This window comes from Chrysemys picta, chromosome 2, assembly GCF_011386835.1.
Source record: "Chrysemys picta bellii isolate R12L10 chromosome 2, ASM1138683v2, whole genome shotgun sequence".
NCBI lineage: Eukaryota > Metazoa > Chordata > Testudines > Emydidae > Chrysemys > Chrysemys picta.
In genome coordinates, this window is record NC_088792.1 from 186,850,023 (window position 1) to 186,870,397 (window position 20,375).

General features: G+C 47.9%; 2 protein-coding genes across 7 annotated transcripts; one reads left to right on the forward strand and one right to left on the reverse strand.

Moving 5' to 3' along the window:
- Window positions 1–519: 519 nt before the first annotated feature.
- LOC135981030 (uncharacterized) lies at window positions 520–11,106 on the reverse strand. Its single transcript, XM_065582008.1, has 2 exons — window positions 10,208–11,106; window positions 520–1,215 (listed from the first exon to the last, which is right to left on the reverse strand). Exons 1-2 carry the CDS (start codon window positions 11,042–11,044, stop codon window positions 1,093–1,095), a joined length of 960 nt encoding a protein of 319 aa, XP_065438080.1. The 5' UTR covers window positions 11,045–11,106; the 3' UTR covers window positions 520–1,092.
- Window positions 10,139–20,175, forward strand: GMNN (geminin DNA replication inhibitor). 6 transcript variants are annotated; one of them, XM_005281410.5, is made up of 7 exons: window positions 10,139–10,279; window positions 11,221–11,289; window positions 14,144–14,239; window positions 16,061–16,196; window positions 17,251–17,333; window positions 17,409–17,519; window positions 19,661–20,175. In XM_005281410.5, exons 2-7 carry the CDS (start codon window positions 11,233–11,235, stop codon window positions 19,853–19,855), a joined length of 678 nt encoding a protein of 225 aa, XP_005281467.2. In that variant the 5' UTR covers window positions 10,139–10,279; window positions 11,221–11,232; the 3' UTR covers window positions 19,856–20,175. The 6 variants fall into 6 exon arrangements, with proteins under 6 accessions (XP_005281467.2, XP_023957866.2, XP_042716410.1 ...); XM_024102098.3 differs by having other exon boundaries at window positions 14,147–14,239; XM_008164452.4 differs by lacking the exon at window positions 10,139–10,279 and adding an exon at window positions 10,363–10,469 and having other exon boundaries at window positions 14,147–14,239.
- The last annotated feature ends 200 nt before the right edge of the window (window positions 20,176–20,375 follow it).

Below are 20,375 nucleotides of genomic sequence, written 5' to 3' on the forward strand. Positions count from 1 at the left end.
CCTGTTAATGTTGACTATCCTCTCCAGTTACCAACCCCCTTCCCCCCCTTCCAACACACCTTTAAAAAGAAAATAAATGAAACTTTGTTCATTAACACCGTTTTCTTATTATTTTATCTTATTATTTCTTATTATTTATTAAGGATTTCGTGGTAAAGTGTTGAAACTGGGACGCAGACTGTGGTGGGGAGTGGGTGTAGTGATGGAAAGGACGCTTCTAAACTTGAGGAATGACAGGCTCCTGCTCCTACAGCAGTCCTCAGTGGTGGACTGGTTGTTTCAACGGAGCCTGCCACCACTCCTTTTCGGGACTCTGTGTGTGAGGGCTATGTGACTTTGTGGCGGGGGAGGACGGTTACAGATCCCCTGCTGCGTGGCTCTGTCATCCAGGCTAAGGACCGCTGCATAAGATCTGTAACCGCCCTCCCCCGCCACAAACTCACATAGGCCCCCCCCACCCAGAACATGAAAACCACCTTCCAGACTGACCAGGGTGCCTAGTGACTGCAATGTGTGTGTGACCTTCTGCTGAACCTGCCCCCGTGTCTGTACCCTGGTAAAGGTGACTGTCCTCTCCAATTACCAACCCCCTTCCCCCCGCTTCAAACACACTCTCCTCTAAAAGAACATGACGGAAACAGTAATTAACAGAAACATATTTTTTATTAACAACTACACAGTTAGGGGATGAAACTGGGACGAGGCTTGGGTGAGGTGCTTTTGGAGTGAAGGAAAGGACTTATCAAATCTTTGGGAATGAGAGCCTTCTGCTACTTGAGCAGTCTGCAGGGGTGGAGTGACTGTTTTCACAGCCCCTGCCGCCCCTCCTTCTTGGGACTTTGGGTGGAGGGGGGGATGGGACTTTGTGGCGGGGGAGGGTGGTTAGAGATAGAATGCAGCGGGGCTCTGTCCTCCTGTCTCCGGTCCTGCAGAACATCTACGAGGCGCCGGAGCGTGTCCGTTTGCTCCCTCATTAGTCCAAGCAGCGTTTGAGTCGCCTGCTGATCTTCCTGCCGCCACCTGTCCTCCCGTTCACTGTGTGATCACTGGTATTGCGACATGTTCTCCCTCCACTGGGTCTGCTGTGCCGCCTCAGTTCGGGAGCAGCCCATAAGTTCTGAGAACATCTCGTCCTGTGTCCTTTTCTTTCGTCGCCTGATCTGCGCCAGCCTCTGGGAGGAATGTATGCCGGGGTAGCTCAGGAGACACTCGCAGCTGTGGGATGGGAAAAAGGGAGTGAATTCCTCACAAAGATACAGTTTTGCGAACAATGAATATAGTCTTTCTCTGTGAACAAGACCATGCACAGTACCTATCACATGTGCACTCAGTACAAGGTCAAATTTTCGACCTTCCCATTGAGTGCCTGGGGTCTTGCTGTACAGATCACACAAGCGGGGCCGGACAACGGAATTCGGCTAGCAGGCGGACATGGTAAGCCGTAGACTTTTGGCTGCTTAAAGCTTAATTTATAGCAGTGCCCTCCTTTCAAGTTCCAAGCAATGCTCCTAGCATTGGCCAGTTCCTGCTGCTGGCAATCCAGCCAGCATGAACTCTGCCTCTGTCCCACCCCCCTCGTGGCTGTGCCCGGGAAAGTTCCCTGTATGCTGCCCCTGTCCCGCCTCCACCGCGTGGCTGTAAACTGCCGGTTACAGTTATGTAAAGGAACAGGCAATCAGTTCCAATAGTAACATTCCCCTAATTCAAAGCAGGTCACCATGAGTGATATCACTCTGATGAGGATTTCGGAGACAGAGAAAGACCGCATGCTGCATGAATGCCAGCAAAAATCAGGGCTGTATGCTTAAATGCTAAAGTTAAGTGCATGTATAAGTCTTTGCAGGATTAGGGCCTTAGTTTGTATACTTCTTGTGGCAGGTAATGCGTGGTTATCTGTAATACACGTGTACGTTTATAGCACTATATAAATATTTTCTAACAATAATATAAAATTGCAGTGTATATGTTTTCTTTCAAACTCATCTTAGGCCTGGTCTACACTAGGAGGTTATGTCGAATTTAGCAGCGTTAAGTCGAATTAACCCTGCACCCATCCAGCCATAGGAATTATACCTAAGGACAGATTTCATGATGCATGACAGAAAGGGGCCATGACCGAGACACACTGCAATGCAGGGTCAAAGTGAAGGAGCTGCGGAATGCCTACTACAAGGTGCGGGAGGCAAACCACCGCCCAGGAGCTGCGCCCACGAGCTGCTGGTTCTACAAAGAGCTGGACACGATACTCGGTGGCTCCCCCATCTCCACTGCAAAGGCCACTGTGGATACTTCGGTGCCTTGTGTACCAGTCGGGCGTGCCAGGAGAAAGAAATCTTGGATGAGAATGTGGAAGGGGAGGGGGATGCAGAGGTCAGAGATTAATGCAGCCAGGAGCTCTTCTCTACCCCGGAGGAGGATAGCCAGTCACAGCTGTCGGATCTTGGCGAAGTGCAAATAGGAGAGGAGGCCGCTGGTAAGTGGCTTTGATTTGGGGATCGCTGAAGTGAGTTGTTGGGAGCAGGAGGGTTGCAGAAAGCAGGCTTGTGTTTGTCTGATGGGCATACCGCCACATGCCTAGTCTGTGCGGCAGAACAGGCTGTTGATTGATTCCCTCACTTCAAGGGAATCTGCCTCAGAAATCTCCACAAAACTCTCATGGAGATACTGTGCAATCCGCTGCTCCAGGTTCTTTGGCAGAGCTGCTTTGTTTCATGCCCCATTAAGGGTAACTTTCCCATGCCACTCTGCTGTCACTGGGGGGTGGGGGGAGAGGACCATTGCGGCACACAAGTGAACCGCATAAGGGCTAGGGCAGAAGCCACAGTCTTGGAGAAGACTCTCCCTTGATTCCCTGCTCACCTTCAGCAGCGAGACATTTTCCATAATGAACATAGCCTGTGGAAAAAGTGAGGACAGGAATGATTATAAGGCCCCCCTACAGTGCTGGCTCTCCCCAAGACCCACGTGCCCAGTGTACAGTACAACCCTGGAACACTGATTTCCCCTGCCCCTGAGGTTACTGGGGGTATTGTGGCTCATGTGTGTTTGCCTGGGGTCAGTCAGTTAGTGACACGTATGTGAATAATGGCTGTGTTTTAAATCAGTGGTCTGTGTGTTGCAAACAATACTGCTTTTGTAAAATATTGCATTTTGGCTTCACAGATATGATCTTGGGAGCCCAGCCTCTCTCTTTGTTATCGCCAGCTGAATGGCTGCGCAGAATTAGAAAGCGGCCACGAAGAACTGAAGAGGACTTTCAGCGTGAGGTCATGATGAACTGGCCGAAAAACAGAACTGAAGCAGTGGTGGGACAGTGAGAAGAGGGACCAAAAGGACAACGCGGTGCGCCAGAATGAAGCCACGGAGTGGCTCTTAAACGTTATGGAGTGCCAAGCGGACATGCTCCAGACGCTACTAGCACTGCAAACCAAGCAGCTCTGTGCCCACCCTCCTCTGCAGCCGCTGTCGCAAAACGCTTTCCCATGCACCCCACACACACTGCCAACACACTCTTATCAACCTCCTGGCTCTAGTCAATACCCTCTGCATTCCACTCCTCCCCCGTCACAGTCCAGCCCTGCGGACTCCCAGTACTCACTGCACTCAACACCCGCCCCTCTGCAGTTTAGCCCTGCTGAAGTACAGTACCCGCTGCACTGTACTCCAAAAGAGAAGGTTGGCTATGATACCTGGACATACACGAATCTTTAACCGTCCTGAAACCCCACCTCCTCCTGGGACCTTCCTCCATCCCCCTCAGTGCTGATGTATTTTTTTGTTTGTCTCTCTCCTCCAGTTGTTATTTTTTAATAAAATAATTGTTTTGGCTTGAAAGCATTCTTTATTCCATTAATTGAAAGCAAACAGAGCCCTGCAAAGCAACAGGCAATTTTCTTAAAGCTTTGTAGTGCATCATCTGCACCAATCACTATCACCTCCTAGCATTACAAGCACTGCACTCCCAGGCATAGCAACAAATACTAGTGGCTTTCAGCTTCAAATTGCTGCTTCAAGGCATCCCTGATCCTTATGGCCCCACGCTGTGCCCCTCTAATAGCTCTGGTCTCTGGCTGTTCAAATTCAGCCTCCAAGCGCTGAGCCTCAGCGGTCCAGCCCTGAGTGAAGCTTTCACCCTTCTCTTCACAAATATTATGGCATGTACAGCATGCGGCTATAAGCATAGGAATATTGTCATCAGCCAGGTCCAGCCTCCCAAATAGGCAGCACCAGCAGCAGGGGCGGCTCTATGTATTTTGCCGCCCCACGCACGGCAGTCAAGCCACCTTCGGCGGCGTGCCTGCGGGCAGTCCGCTGGTCACGTGGATTCGGTGTTGTTTCTGCGGGTGATCTACCGGTCCCGGACCTTCGGCGTACCCGCCGCCGAATTCCCGCCGAAGCCGCGGGACTGGCGGACCTCCCGTAGGCATGCTGCCAAAGGTGGCCTAACTGCCGCCCTCATGGCGACCGGCACGCCGCCCCCCGCGGCTTGCCGCACCAGGCACGTGCTTGCTGCGCTGGTGCCTGGAGTCGCCCCTGACCAGTGGGCCTTTAAATGTCCAAAAGCACACTCAACAGTCATTTTGCACTTGCTCAGCCTGTTGCTGAACTGCTCCTTCCTGCTGTCAAGGTGCCCCATGTATGGCTTCATAAGCCAGAGCATTAAGGGGTAGGCAGGGTCTCCCAGGATCACAATGGGCATTTCATCTTCCCCTCTGGTGATCTTCTGATCCGTGAAGAAAGTCCCTGCTTGCAGCTTCCTGAACAGGCCAGTGTTCTGAAAGATGCATGCATCATGCATCTTTCTGGACCAGCCTGCGTTAATGTTCGTGAAACGCCCACAGTGATCCACAAGCACCTGGAGAACCATAGAGAAATACCCCTTGCGATTAATGTACTCGGTGGTTAGGTGGTCTGGTGCCGGAATTGGAATATGAGTGCCATCTATCACCCCTCCGCAGTTAGGAAGCCTATTTCTGCAAAGCCATCCACAATGTCATGCAGGATGAGATTAATGGCCCTGCACACTTCTGTCAACATGAGTCCAATGGTTGACTTTCCCACTCCGAACAGGTTAGCGACAATCGGTAGCAGTCTGGTGTAGCCAGCTTCCACAGTGCAATTGCCACATGCTTCTACAGCAACAGGGCAGCTTTCATTCTCGTGTCCTTGCACTGCAGGGCTGGGGAGAGCTCATCACAGAGTCCCATGAATGTGGCTTTCCTCACCCGGAAGTTCTGCAGCCACTGCTCGTCATCCCAGACGTACATGACAAGGTGATCCCACAACTCAGTGCTTGTTTCCCAAGCTCAAAAGCAGCGTTCCGCTGTGGTCAGCACCTCTGTGGATGCCACAAACAATCTCGTATCGTAGCTATTATGCCTGGCGAGATCAAAGTCGAACAACTCCTCTTGCCTTTATAGTTTAAGGAATAACTCTACTGCTACTTGTGACGTGTTAGAGCGAGCAGCTCATTGGTCAACAGTGCGGGATCCATTCCTGCAGACCAAAGAGGCAGAGCAGAGCATGCAGTACACAAACAATTGAAAGATGACCCAAATGCAGATGGAAGCACAGAGATTGGTGGGATGTGAAGCAATGCATCACGGGTCATTGGGACAGGACCCAGGATGCCCCACCGACCCCCTCTGCCTTCCCATAACTCTTAGCATCAGAAGAGGAAGAGATACTCTGTGGGATAGCTGCCCAGAGTGCACCGCTCCGAATACCACTGCAAGTGCTGCAAGTGTGAACACGATATTGCGCAGGCAGCTGACAGTGTGAACATAGAACAGCCGTTTTCCTTCAGTGATCTCTGAGCAGCGCTGTAACTGCCAGTGCTGTATCTCTGCCAGTGTAGACATACCCTAATGGATCCAAATAAGACAAGTCTAACACAAGACAAAACACAGGACAATACTTCAGGAGGAGAAGAAAGAGGAATTTACTAATAATTAGAAGAAGGGAAGAAGGTTACTGTGACCCAGGGACCTCCTGGTGCCGACTGGCAAAGGGCAGAAGGGTGCATAAGGATTACAGGGATCCCCTGGATCTGGTATCTACATACTAGTTCACCAAAGAGTACCACGTAAGGTCTCTACGGAAAGGCTGTGTCACACTGGTCCTCATAATCATTGTGAATTGCATGCATGAATTATATGTAAGGAGTTATGTATATATGCTGAAAATTATGTTCTTAAAATCTGGGGATTTGGGGCTGGTCACCAAAAATGTGAGGAACTGGTTTCTTTCAGGCAAAAGATGTTTATTTATCTGTCTGGCTACATGTAACTTGAGTATTGTATACTTCACAATGAATGCCTATTTACAATCTGAGTAAAGTGCTAATCAAGTAATTGCAAAGTCTCCAGGAGACATTCCAGAAAGGAAAAGACAAGCAACAGGGATTATCATGTTTGCAAGTGAAGATGATGGTTTTTGGACTATACTTGTAGGGACAGACCCTCTGCATCTTTACACTGGAAGGCAAGAGGACAGCCTGATTTGTCTCTTGAGTGGAAGATCACAGCCTAGCCTGGCTCCAGAAAGTGTGACTTTTCAATCACTTGATTAGCATTTTACTCAGACTGTAAACAGGTGTTCACTGTGAAGTATACCAAGCCTGGAAGGATTTTGGTTGAACTGTTTCTCCATAGATGACAATGTCTTGTTAGTTAAGGTAAGGCTCTAGAAAGCATGTTATGATTTTATTTTATATGTAACCCTTTGTTTCCAACATTTGTGCTTGCTATCATTTGAATCTATTCTTTATTGAATAGACATATTCTTGCTTTCTCTACAAACAAATCTAAGTGCTTGGTGTTAAGTGAAGCTGTGTTCTACAGCATAACAGGTGAGCTGTGGTAAACTGATCCTTTGGGAGTAGAGGACCTGGGAATTCTGTGAGTGTCCAGTGGATGAGGAGCAGGACACTGCAGGCAGACACTCAGAGGGCTCGGGGGTTGGTGTCGTCCACGGGTAGTCAATAGGAAGCCTGCAGTCCATCCGGACCTCCAGAGACTTCTCAACGGACCGTGGGGCATGCTGGAACTTGTGGCTTCAGCCCCACGGGAGGCATGCAGGGACTGATTGATGCCCCCACAGCAGGGCTAAAGCCACAAGACCCAGCGCGCCTCCAGCGGGGATGAAACCATGAGTTGCGGTGAGCCTCCCACTTGCACTGGGACTCAGGGTTAAGCCCCACTGGAGGTGCGCTGGGACTCGTGGCTTCAGTCCCGCTGAGACTCACACCAGGACTTGGGCTTCAGCCCCATCTGGAATTGGGGCTTCAGCCCCACAGGAGGTGCACCAGGACTGAAGCCCCCCATGGGTCTGAAGCCTTAAGTCCCGGCACGCCTTAGGCAGCGCTGAAGCCTCGAATCCTGGTGCGAGCAGAAGGTGCGCCGGGACTCGGAGCTTCAGCCCTGCCGGAGGTGCTCCGGGACTCATGCCAGAAGCTGGGAATCAGTGACAGGGGATGGATCACTTGATGATTACCTGTTCTGTTCATTCCCTCTGGGGCACCTGGCACTGACCACTGTCGGAAAACAAGATACTGGGCTAGATGGACCTTTGGTCTGACCCAGTAGGGCCATTCTTATGTTCATGGGACTCAGGGCTTCAGCCCCACCTGAAATCAGGGCTTCAGCTCTGCGGGAGGCGTGCCAGGACTGAAGCCTCCCCCAAAGGGTTCAAGCCTTGAGTCCCGACGCAAGTGGGAGGCATGCTGGGACTCGGGGCTTCAACCCCACTGGGACTTGGGACTTCAGTCCCGCCACTGCTGAAGGTGCGCCGGGACTCACAAACCCCAGGAGGAGCACAGGTGAGGTTAAGGGCACTAAACTGGGCTTTGATGGGTAATTAGGTGGGCAGTTCTGGGTTTACAATGGTGCTAATGGTGCCAGGTCCACACTGGGAAGGGGCCCATTACGTACCCATCTAACCCATCTACAAGGCCAGATCTGGCCCCTCGCCCGGGGGAGTCTAGCTCCTGGGCCTTGCTGTGTGCCCAGCAGCCGAGCTCTGCCATGCGGGCTAGGCAGGACTGCTGGCTGCGGGGCCTGTGGGTGTGGCTGAGTGTGCGCTCTCAGGGGGTCGCATCTTAGGGGTCTGCCCCGCTCCCCAGCACAGCTCCAGCTACTGCCTGCCACCTGTGGGGCCTCACCCGCCTCCCTGGGCGAAGCTGCCTGGTATCGCTGCAGAGGCCGGGCTGGTCTCAGCCAGTGGGGTTGGGAGCAGCATGCCCTCCGCCCCGCCAGGCAATTGGAACTCCTGGCTGGTCGTGCTGCTGCTCCCAATGGGCCGGAGCACTGCCCAACTCACCCAGGACATTCTGCCGGCTTGGTCTAGCAGACACAGTCACTTCCTAGTGGGGCCGATGAGTGTGGTGTGTGAGACAGGGCATGGGGGAGTGGGTCTCTGGATGGTTTTGGGGGGGTGCTGGTCAGTGAAGGGTAGGGGAGGTTTGTTTGTTTTGGGGTGCTGGGCAATGAAAGGTCTGTGGGGGGGTGCTGGCAGGGGAGGGATGGGGGAAGTCTTTGTGAGCTGGGGTGCTGGGTAGTGGGGGGGGTCTTTGTGGGGCACTGTGCAGTTGTGGTGCTGGGAGTATAAGTGGTGCTGGGCAGTGGAGGTTCTGTCTGGGACCCTGTGGGCACGCTGGGCAGGGGGTGGTGGTGTGCAGGGCGCTGTGCAGTTGTGGTGGTGGGGTCTCTGGGCGGGGGAGCGCTGGGCATAGCAAGGGGGCATCATGGCACATAGCGTGGGCCTGCCCCCAAAGGGCAGGGTCAGGCTGGCCAGTGTGCATCTCGTTGCTGCCGGTTTGTAAACAGTGCTCTCGCACTTTGCTGGGCAGAGCGGGGCACCATGGCCCATTGCCCACTGCTGGACTCTCGCTCTGGAAACCGACCCCCCCAGTATGGCCCATTGCACCCATGGGGGCCCGCAAATATGTTTGGCGCCAAGCCCACAAAAGGTTAATCAGCTTGTAAATGGATGGAACTAATGAGAGGGGAGATTGGATTGGGAACTAATGGATTGGGAGGACAGGAGTCATTGCTGGGTATGACACGAGCAGAGGGGGTTAAGAGCTCTAGCTGCAGGTGATCAAAATGACCTTACTGAACACATTTGGGAGAGTGGGTAACACAAATTCTCTCTCTCTCACACACACACCGAGATTTTGGTGGGAGGCAACTTTAACTGTTATTCCAGCCAGGGGCTACTTAGGCACCTGGAAATGCTAAGGTTTTTTTTGCAGCTAATAACGTTTAGAAATTAGCTGACAGGAGCACTGTATCTAATTCCTATGTAAAAAAGAGAAATAAATACACACAATGGGATCTGGGAGTGCAAAAGTCAAAGGACAGATAAAAACTACAACCTGTGATTGTGGTGGCGGGGGACAGGGAGGAGGGCTGGCTTATGGTTGTTGATCACCCAAAACTGGCAATACTGTAATACCTGCCCCTTGGAGAAGAAGCCCCATTTGCCCCCGACCTACCCTAGCCCCCGCTGCTATCTGGGGCTCTGTTGCCACCGGCAGGGAGGCTCCGGAGCTGCCCCAGCTGTGGTCCCAGCCTGGGGTGGTGAGGGGTACAGATAGTGGTGGGGGGGAGGGGCAGCGCAGGACCCCCCCACCCTAAAAATTGTTCCAGTGCCATGGGCCCTGCCTCTTGTGGTGGCCCAGAGCTAAGCCCCCCATTGCCCAAAGGCCTGGCAGCCATGCCTACGGGTAAGCAATTTAAGTAACTTTCACCCCTGCCCCCATCCCAGCCCCCCAAGCCAGCTCCCTGAAAATGAGCAAGTGAGTGAGTGTGGGAAGAGGGAGCGGGATGGAGTGAGAGGGGGCGGGGCCTCAGAAGAGGGACAGGACCAGGGTGTTCAGGTTTTGTGCCAGTAGAAAGTTGACAACACTCCCCTCTCCTGTCCCCTTTCTCCCGACCACTGCCCCGCCTCCCAACAGCGCTCCGCCCCCTCCTTCTCCTCCCGCGGGCGGGGCGTAGCACTGACGCGCAGGGCCTGCTGGGCCGGGATAGGCGGGGAAGGAGGAACAGGATACGATTGGGGGGTGGGGAGGCGACGGGAGGACGTACGGTTTCACCGACCCCACCCCCCTGCGCCGCGCGGGGCTTCACGGGAGGAAAGCTGGTCACGAGAGGGCACGTGACCGGAGTCGGTGGCTATTTATAGGCCCGCGGGCGGAGCTACTGACCGCTCTGGTGCGCTTCCTGGCAGCGCGCGGCAGGACGGCTGCAGCGTGAGGCACGCGCGGGAGAGGAGTCGGGTGAGTCTGGGGGCGCTGGGCCCCCTGCTGGGCGCTGGCGGCGCAGGGTTCCGCGGTGGGGGGAGAGGAACGTGAGGGCGGGGGAGGCTCAGCGTCTTCCGGGCGGTCTCGCGCGATTGGGGGTGGAGCGGCTCGCGCTCTGCTGCGGGACTGGCTGAGGGTTCGGGTTTTGGCGGGTTTCTCCCGACAGGTGCGGGGAGGGAGTTCGGCGTTTTGCGGGCGGTGTCGCGGGGTTGGCGGTTGGCGCGGGCTCGCGCCCTGCGGCGGGGCTGGCCTGGTGGTTGGGGTTGGGGCGCGCTGGGGTGCAGGGGCTGAGGCCGCGGCAAGAGGCCAAGGGGGCACGTCAGTCCCGGTCCTCGGGGGCCTGGCCGGGGAGGTAACCCTGCCACGGGGGGGACGGGGAGGGCTGCAGGTGGGTCGCGGTCCCGCGGAGGCGGGGGGTGACCTGCGGGGCTTTCCGCTGCTTGCGCCTGGCGGCTTGCGGAGCCTCGGCGCGGGCGCCGCATGTCCAAGGGCTCTTGTCTGGGTCCTGACCTGGAGCCCGCGGCCCGGTTTTGGAGATGAGCAGCGGGCGGGTCCTCCGAGCTCGGAGCGCTTGGGGGCTGCCGTCCCCGCACAACAGCCCCCGCGGCCCCCCTCGCACGCGGGGTTGGGGGGGGGTAGGATCCATGCGCCTGCCCCGAGGAGCCCCTCCGTGGTGTGAACGGGCGGAAGGGGGGCAGCAGGCTGCTCAAACGTGCCAGCGGCACGTACCGTTTTGCCCATTACAAGAGACTGATGGCTGCGACGGGCTCATGAAGCTGAGCTGGGGAAGGTGGGAGCCTGTGGCTGGCTTGTTCTGACAGACGTGCGTGCCACGGGGCAAACTGAACTTGTGTTTTTCTGCTGTGACTAATACATTTGCTTTCCTGTGTCTTTGTCTCCATTGGTATAAAACACAGCTCTGTAGTCAGATGAATTTCAGTATGAAGCAGAAATTGGATGCAGGAAAAGCCTCAGGAACTATAAAGGTTTGTAACCTGACTTAGCAGCATTACTCAAGTCTTTAAAGTGTTATATGAAGGTAAAAACAAATAGATCAGATTATAATCACAGACTTTGCGTGGTCATCTGTAATCACTCCAGATGTAGCTCAGTTCTTTATATCCACACCATTTTATAATGCTAACTAAAAAGAGATCATGTGACTTTCTTATCATGAAAGATGTTAGATGCTCTGGTGACTCAGTCCTTCCATATTTTTTTTGCAGAGCAGATACATAGTTCACAAAGACATTGAAAATATGCCACCCTGGGGATAAAGAATTACAAACAGCTTGGACCGCACTGAGTTTTCTCCCAGTGCTTCAATGATCTTTTAAGTATGTGCACTTTGTTCCAGGCACAAGTTTGTATATGGCAAATTTCAAATGCTACTAACCTGGATCACACTTGAGTTGGTGACCTACTGGCTTTGTATCTCGTTGCCAATTCCCTATACCACCCAGTCAATATAAAGCTAATTATACTAGTTTTACAGGTTATCATGCAATAATACATAAAATAGTATAACTGATGATTAGAGAACTCTTTCAAGTCTGCATTTCCCAGCCCTGTAGCTGGCTTCCCCTATTGGCATGGGTCTTAAACAGCAAAGAAAATAAACCACAAGAAATAGGGGGCTTTAGAATCAGTTCCATATGAGACTACTTATATTATGAAATTAACTCATTTTAAGTTAGGTTTGATCACTCTAAACTAAGATCCTTATTTTAAAAGAAATCTGTTTTGCAGTTTTCTGAAGTAATGCTCTTATTTTCGTGCTTGGGGAAAAAATCATTAGAATAAGACTGAACACATGAAGTTGGGCACTTGACCATTGCTTTAGTCTTCAGGTAGTATTTTTGGATGCATACCGTAGCTAATTCAAATATGCTCTGCATATAAAATTGTTGCTAAATGCAGACCAAGTTATTAATGTCTGACTTGTGAGTAGAACAGCCATAATACTAATCTTCAAAAAATTCCCCACATTGGAAACTCTAGAGCATGTAAAACTCAAAATGCGGTGCCTAAGATAAGTTGCTGGGTTATTTTTGTAACCTCTGTAAACCGAGTGGGGATTTCAGATGACCTTCCAAGGTCAATGTCCAGCCCAGATGAAAGGGCTGTCTTCACATCGTCCTTGGCTTTAGTAGGGAATGTAATATGCTGTGCTGTTAGTACCCTACTACCACTAACATTGTTTTAATCTTTTTTTCAAATTTGCCCAGTATGTAGTCAGTCTTAAATCCAAATCTAAAACAGTTTTATTTAGAGATTTTTTTTTTACTCTTAATATAAGAGTAGATCAGTGATATACCTAATACGATATTAGTGTAATCCAGGGAGTATCCAAATTCTGGACAGTTCAGAACAAGTATAAGACTTCCTTAAGAGCCTGTAGCAGTCTTGACTTTATTTGGTGTGCTGGGTGAAGTCCTGGATGTCAGTCTGGGGGAAGACATGGGGGTAAAAGTCACCTGGAAGTAATGTGGGTATTATAATGTTGAGTGGCACTTAATCCTATGTTCCTCATTCTGCATAGTGCAAGATCTGTATTCTTGTCATCCCTGTCCTTCCCAAAGAAACTTACAGGAACTTTAAAATTGCTCAGTGTTAGAGTGTGAAGACTAATCCTGTACCCTTAAAGTCAGTTTTAGTGAAAATGATCAGACATGTCCATGACTAAACATTTATTCTTGGGATCATCTTAGCAAGCATATCGCCATGATCTTATTTTAGAGTGTCTGGCTGACTCACTTTTGTGGATGCTTCACTGGTTATCTCAAATATGAAGAACAATGGGTTAACTTAAGCACCTGGCATAGTATTAAAAACTGCATTTTGCCAGGGGAACATTGACCAATCATAGTCTTCAGTAGCTGCAAATAGTATCTGTAATGCTGGTTCCCACAGTAGTTGGCATTTGTCCTCTAGTTCAACACCAAGATAATTGGTGGCAGAAATTTTACCGTGGGAAAGGTGAACTCTTGTCATGTGAAGTACAGTGTGAATTAGTAACTTTCTCACGCTTGTACGGTATTGTGTTCTTGCTATCCCTGTTTGTCTACCATTGTTTACTGTCCCATGGTGGCAGTGTAACTAATGGTTTAAAAAGCTTTAATGCAGGAAATAGGTATTGACATAGGACAAGGAAAGGTGATAAATATCCTGTTCCACAAAACAATAGCCTTCCTGGATCAGTGTGTTATGCCCCAAGCAAGGAAATTCTAGACACATCTTGATGAATGGTTGAAGCAGAGCTTCTGTTAAATGCATACAGCCCTTTAAGAACCATTTACATATAGATAGTAAAAAATGAACCTTACATAATTACCTGTGTATGTTTTCCAGTTTAAACTGGTGAAATCACCTTGACCCCAAAAAAATATCGCCCTAATACCACAAAACAGTTGTCAAAGAACAGAAGCATTCATCTGTGGTGAAAGGCCAGTATAATCTGCGAGTTTAAACAGAACACTTGCACTATAATAGCTGAATTGGGAATCCAGTTAGAACACAGCTGCTACCTGACCTGTTTAAAATAGTTCCACTTTGTAGTGTAAATGAGACCGTGTCTTAACCAAGATAAGGCTTATGCAGGTCTTCAGCATTTTATAAAACAGTTAAGATTCAGCTTTGCTATAAATACAAACTATATTGTAATTGTAGTGTAATAAACCCTCAACTAGATTAAAACAAAGCTTGTTAATCCTGTCTGTAGGAAAGACAAGTGGATTGAAAGTTTAATCCATTACCTTAATGTGGCATGAGAAATTTCATAAATTACCCTACTCCATCCAGGAGTTTAGCTGATTTGTATTAAAACTTTTTCTTTTCAAGAAGTACTGCACAGACAATGCAAACTCAGCCCCAAGACGGACTCTTAAAATGATTCAGCCTTCAGCAGCAGGTTGCCTTGTTGGCAGGGTAAATGAAGTAAGTACTAAGATGTAATAACTCTACAACAGGGGTTCTCAAACTGGGGGTTGGGACCCCTCAAGGGGTCACGAGGCTATTACATGGGGGGTCGTGAGCTGTCAGCCTCCACCCCAAACACCTCTTTGCCTCTACCATTTATAATGGTGTTAAAAATTAAAAACATGTTTTTATATATTTAAGGGGAGGTCTCACTCAGAGGCTTGCTATGTGAAAGGGATCACCAGTAGAAAAGTTTGAGAACCACTGCTCTACAACACAATCTGTAACAGTAATTAAATGCTATCATGTTTAATGTAGAAGGGCTAAAGGACTATAATCAGGTCATAAATTGCATATGATATCCATTAACTGTAACAAGTAATTACTATACAGTTTAAGGTACATCATTTGGCTTTGAATAGTAAATCTAGCATAAATATTTCAAATACTTTGAAAGCACTTGAGAAGAAATTCTTGGACATCAAACCTATACTGCTAGTGCAAGAAAGCTGTTCGAGGGCTGTGAAAATGTTTTGTGAGGTTTTTTGTTGGCAAGAAGTTGTGCCACACTTGAAATACAGATTACCTATTGCTTATAGGTACAGAAGTTTGGGGGAGGGATAGCTCAGTGGTTTGAGCATTGGCCTGCTAAACCCAGGGTTGTGAGCTCAATCCTTGAGGGGGCCACTTAGGGATCTGGGGCAAAATTGGTCCTGCTAGTGAAGGCAGGGGGCGCTGGACTCAATGACCCAGTGGTGTGGACTGCACTCTCAGCAAGTTTGCAGATGACACTAAACTAGGAGGCGTGGTAGATACACTAGAGGGTAGGGATCGGATACAGAGGGACCTAGACAAATTAGAAGATTGGGCAGAAAAAAACCTGATGAGGTTCAACAAGGACAAGTGCAGAGTCCTGCACTTAGGACGGAAGAATCCCATGCACTGCTACAGACTAGGGACCGAATGGCTAGGTAGCAGTTCTGCTGAAAAGGACCTAGGGGTCACAGTGGACGAGAAGCTGGATATGAGTCAACAGTGTGCTCTTGTTGCCAAGAAGGCTAACGGCATTTTGGGCTGTATAAGTAGGGGCATTGCCAGCAGATCGAGGAACGTGATCGTTCCCCTTTATTCGACATTGGTGAGGCCTCATCTGGAATACTGTGTCCAGTTTTGGGCCCCACACTACAAGAAGGATGTGGAAAAATTGGAAAGAGTCCAGCGGAGGGCAACAAAAATGATTAGGGGTCTGGAGCACATGACTTATGAGGAGAGGCTGAGAGAACTGGGATTGTTTAGTCTCCAGAAGAGAAGAATGAGGGGGGATTTGATAGCAGCCTTCAACTACCTGAAGGGGGGTTCCAAAGAGGATGGAGCTCGGCTGTTCTCAGTGGTGGCAGATGACAGAACAAGGAGCAATGGTCTCAAGTTGCGGTGGGGGAAGTCCAGGTTGGATATCAGGAAAAACTATTTCACTAGGAGGGTGGTGAAACACTGGAATGCGTTACCTAGGGAGGTGGTGGAGTCTCCTTCCTTGGAGGTTTTTAAGGCCCGGCTTGACAAAGCCCTGGCTGGGATGATTTAGCTGGGAATTGGTCCTGCTTTGAGCAGGGGGTTGGACTAGATGACCTCTTGAGGTCCCTTCCAACTCTGATATTCTATGATTCTATGACCCTTTGGGGTCCCTTCCAGTTCTGAGATAGATATCTCCATATATTAAGTTAAGGAGAAACTTCATCTGTTGCAGTTAGTATAGTTTAGATGAGTTTGCAAGCATATGAAGACATGTAAAATGTCAAGGAGAAAATAGCATCTCAGAAAACCAAACTTATTGTATTACAGCCTGCTAAATGTTCAATCAAAAGGAAACTTTGGAGTGATCAGCTAATTGCAAAGACCTGCAAAGCTGAGGTTGTGGACCCAGAACAGAAAAATGAAAATCTAAAAGTCACTCAAGCTGTTGATCTCATGGTAAAAAGTATGTTTTCTTACTTTAAGAATATATATATTTATACTTCAAAATATATATACTTCAAACAATATGCCATTGCTGGAAACTTCATGTGTATATCTCAATACTACTTAATTTTGGTATGCTACTAAAAGCAAGTACACCTCTACCCCGATATAACGCGACCCGATATAACACGAATTTGGATATAACGCAGTAAAGCAGTGCTCCGGAGAGGTGGGGTTGCGCGCTCCAGCGGATCGAAGCAAATTCAATATAACGCAGTTTCACCTATAATGCGGTAAGATTTTTTTGGCTCCTGAGGACAGTTATATCGGGGTAGAGGTATAATGGGCTTAGAATTGTTAAATTGGCCCTTGCCAACATTAGGTAGCAACACTTAATCATTTTAATGAGCACATCCTCTTAAGCATCATTTACACAGATCTATGCAAAGTTTAACAGTTTTACACTGTCACTTAAGGTGACTTGGCCCAGCAGTATGTGAGGCTCAAGAGCATTTCAACTTTGGGAATTGTACTTTAGTTTAGCATGCTGTCACAATTCAGGCCATATTACCACTTGCCAACCAAATTAAGCAGGTAGCCTGATCCAGTTTTTTTAAATATTGTTCTAAAATAGGTGAGAGACTATCTGGGTTCAAGCTATGTGATTGGTGTCTTGGAAGTGGTCAGCCTTTGCTACTTCTACCGAGCCTATTCTGCTGCTACTCATTGCAGAAGTGGCTAGATTCAATATGTCTTGCATTTGGGACCATTCTGCAGTGCATGTTGTGACACTTATTGAAGCAGCTTCAGAAAATGTTATGTCAAGCATATTAGTATAACCCTGAATTTGACCCAGATGCCAAATCAAATGTCTCAAGTTACTAAGCTCATTTGTTAACCACTTCGGTGGTTTTTAGCAGGTCAGAATGGGTTGTAGAAAATATTGAAATGACAAATACTCAAAACATATGGAACTCTTATATTTAAATTTACTCTATATTTTAATCGTCTTGAATTCCAGGCTTATTTACATAAGAGATACATGAGTTTTTCATTTTAAACTCTTCCTACAGAAAATCCTCCTTCGCGGTATTGGAAGGAAGTGGCTGAAGAGAGGAGGAAGGCACTGTATGAAGTGCTTCAGGAAAATGAAAAGGTAGTTCATCAGGTTAAATACCTTTTCACTTTTTCTCTTGGCTAGTCCTATATAAAACTTCATCTTTTTTTCTAGCTGCACAAAGAGATTGAACAGAAAGATGGTGAAATTGCCCGTCTAAAAGAAGAAAATGATGAGCTGGTATTACTTGCAGAACATGTGCAGTACATGACAAACATGATTGAGGTAAACTCACATGACTGGTTTTCAATCCATAGTGTTAAACATTCCACTGTCACTTACATCACAGGTATCAAATCATGACTTCTGTTTTGAGTACATTTTTGTATTCTGTATAGAAAAAGTATCTGATCATAAGGTCAGTTTACTATGCTGCAAGTGCTGGACATCTAGGTGAGTGAGTGACTTGGAATCACAATGTAAGCAATCAAGACAAAGCTGATTTCCCTAATCAGCTTGTCCAATCCATATAACAATGACCCTTCTGATTGTAAGGAAGGAGATGAAGTTTCTCAGCCTGGACACATACCTGGAGTAAGACACTACATTGAAGGGTGGTATCCACCACCACATGTAGGCAGAATGGGCTGAAGAGAAGGCAGGAAGGGACTCTGCTTAAAAGGCAGACAAGACCTCTCACACACAATGATAAGATAAGCCTGGGGGTGTCTCAGGACTTCTTGCCTTTCAGAGTTCTCTGGGGCTTTTTTCTAAATGATAGTGACTGGTTACATTCTTCGGAAAATCTTGTTCCTTGCCTTCTGCCACTTTGTCACCAAAAGGATTAAACCGGGAGCCAGAATTACTTACAACAAGGTAGAACTCTGGGGGAGCCTGTTTAAGCAACAGGGGGCTCAGAAGGCTTGAGGCACTGGTTTTATGGACTAAGGTAGTTGGACTCCCCAGACCCACAACCCAAGAAGGGGCTCTCAGACAAGGTCTGTGCCAGTGTGCCTTAGCTAGAATCTGTGGGTCAACCCCCCAGATCTAGAGAGGATTTGAAGCATACCAGGGTCCAGGATTGGGTCCACTTTCAGCACACTCCCTGACCAGAAGGACAGGGCCAGATTGTAACAGTAATTGTTCAGCCAGATGCTGTGGCTCTTGGAAGGTAAACTGTGGGTGATTGAAGCATCTTCAGACTCTTGGCTGGAGTGCTTCCAATATGAAATTGGGTAACCGATGAGTTATGTAGTGACTCTAGGGGGATTCTGAAGTTGTAGTACCCCTAAAAAAGGTATTTGTGCTGAGTAAGATTGAGGACTTCAGCCTAGGAATCTTGATGAATTCTTTCAAAGGCCTGATCTAAATGTTTGCACTGACATAATTAAAGAGGTCGTACCAGTGGAGACCCAATGTAGACATTTGTATATCTGTACAGTCTGTACTTGTAAGCTTACAGGCACAAGCTAAACTGATAAGCCAAGTTTAAATCAAGATAGGTGCTTGCACAGGGCTTTGCACTGATTTTTAACTAGTCTAATTTGTGTATAGACAAGCCCTGAGACTGAAGTATATGCACAGTGGTGCTTCTCCAGTTGGATAATTAAACTCTTGTTATAACATTTCTTGTACATAGATTTATTCCTTCCACACTTATTGTCCTAGAAGATTAAGATCACCCCCAGAATTACTGTAAGAGGGATAAAGGAAAAGCTTTGGTCTGAACTGATGTGAATAGTGAAGGTTGCTGTTATTCGTAATGCAATACTTAAGTTTGTCTAAATGGGGCCCAACTTCAGATGTTAGCTGACTCTTGAATGCTCTAAAGCTGGCTGTTATAATGTCTGATAAAGAGAAATAACTTAGACAAATTGTTCTGGGTTACTTAAATCTTCAAAACTGTGCAATCTGCTCCTCTAGGACCAAGAACCAACAGGTCAGTACTGAGCTTTTTGCTTCTGGTTGGCAGCTTGTTAAACTATTTGTAAAGCTGACATCATAAACTTTACTTTTGTCACTGCAATATATTGTGTGGAACTAAGGAAACAATATTAATGTGGTATAGTAATAAACTTAATCCCAAACAGTACCTTATCAAAAAGTTCATCTCTTGGTTAATACTTTGCCTCCGCTGCCTGGAAAATCTGGAAGACCTTAATATCAGCAAGCCAGGTGCAACTTGCAATTGTAGACTGCATTTTTGGGGTGAGAGCTTCTGCTTTTTAGTAGGCAGGGTTTTTGTCACTCAGACGCATAACCTTTTCACTTGATGGCTTAGCTAATACATGACTGATCAGTAAAACAGAATCCATTTAGACTCCGCACTCTAAACTTAGTATCAATATTTTCTATGGAAATAAAAGTGCATCCTTATAGAAACACAACTTAACACATTCTTAAGAGTTCTCTTCTGTATCTTTTAGAGACTAACTGGGCAGGCACCTGATGGCCTTGAGTCACTGAAAAATCTAGACTTGGAGGAATTTGAGCAGGAGGATGAAGAGAGTGATTCTGAGGGTGATGTAGATTGTGATTCTGAAGAGTTGCCTTCACAGGTCTCATGTGATTCTAGGGAGAATGCCACAGATTCATCTGCAGAGAAAGCTAGAAGTCTGTGAAAACGGCTTGGCAAACTTGAGTGGCCAGTGTGCACATAGCTTCCTATCTTAATTGCTAAATGACTGTTGGAAGAATATACTGCCAAAGTTTACCTCAGATAAGTTACAAGTCTTGTGGAAGCTTTAAAAGTTCACAATGGGTTTTAACTGGTAATATGTAGCAATGGAAATAGCTGTATACTACCTAAACAAGGTATTACAGACTGAATTTGGTCACTTCTATGAAATGGAAATACTATGTATTTCTAACTTGTGTAAATAGTATCTGTTGCTTTGACATGAGAATGTGTACTTGATAAATAAACTAAACTCTACCAAAACACTCTGCCTCTTAAAACATGGTGCATGCGGGACAGATTAAGGTCTCATACTCTGGGAGATATAGAAGTCTGGCAGTCACTGAGCAAACATGAACATACAGCATAACACTTGATAAAGTGATTCTTAGTTAATGCCTCATGGAACTGCTCAGTGTAATACAAACTTAAGTACTGTATAACTGGTTTTAGAACGTCTTTTG

Coding starts and splice junctions, on each gene's coding strand:
- LOC135981030 (XM_065582008.1), bottom strand. CDS start 11,044: ATGGGCAAAACGGTACGTGCCGCTGGCACGTTTGAGCAGCCTGCTGCC. Junction 1,216..10,207: donor CCAGGAAGCGCACCAGAGCG/GTCAGTAGCTCC, acceptor CCCATCCCACAG/CTGCGAGTGTCTCCTGAGCT.
- GMNN (XM_005281410.5), top strand. CDS start 11,233: ATGAATTTCAGTATGAAGCAGAAATTGGATGCAGGAAAAGCCTCAGGA. Junction 11,290..14,143: donor AAGCCTCAGGAACTATAAAG/GTTTGTAACCTG, acceptor TTTCTTTTCAAG/AAGTACTGCACAGACAATGC. Junction 17,520..19,660: donor ACATGACAAACATGATTGAG/GTAAACTCACAT, acceptor TGTATCTTTTAG/AGACTAACTGGGCAGGCACC.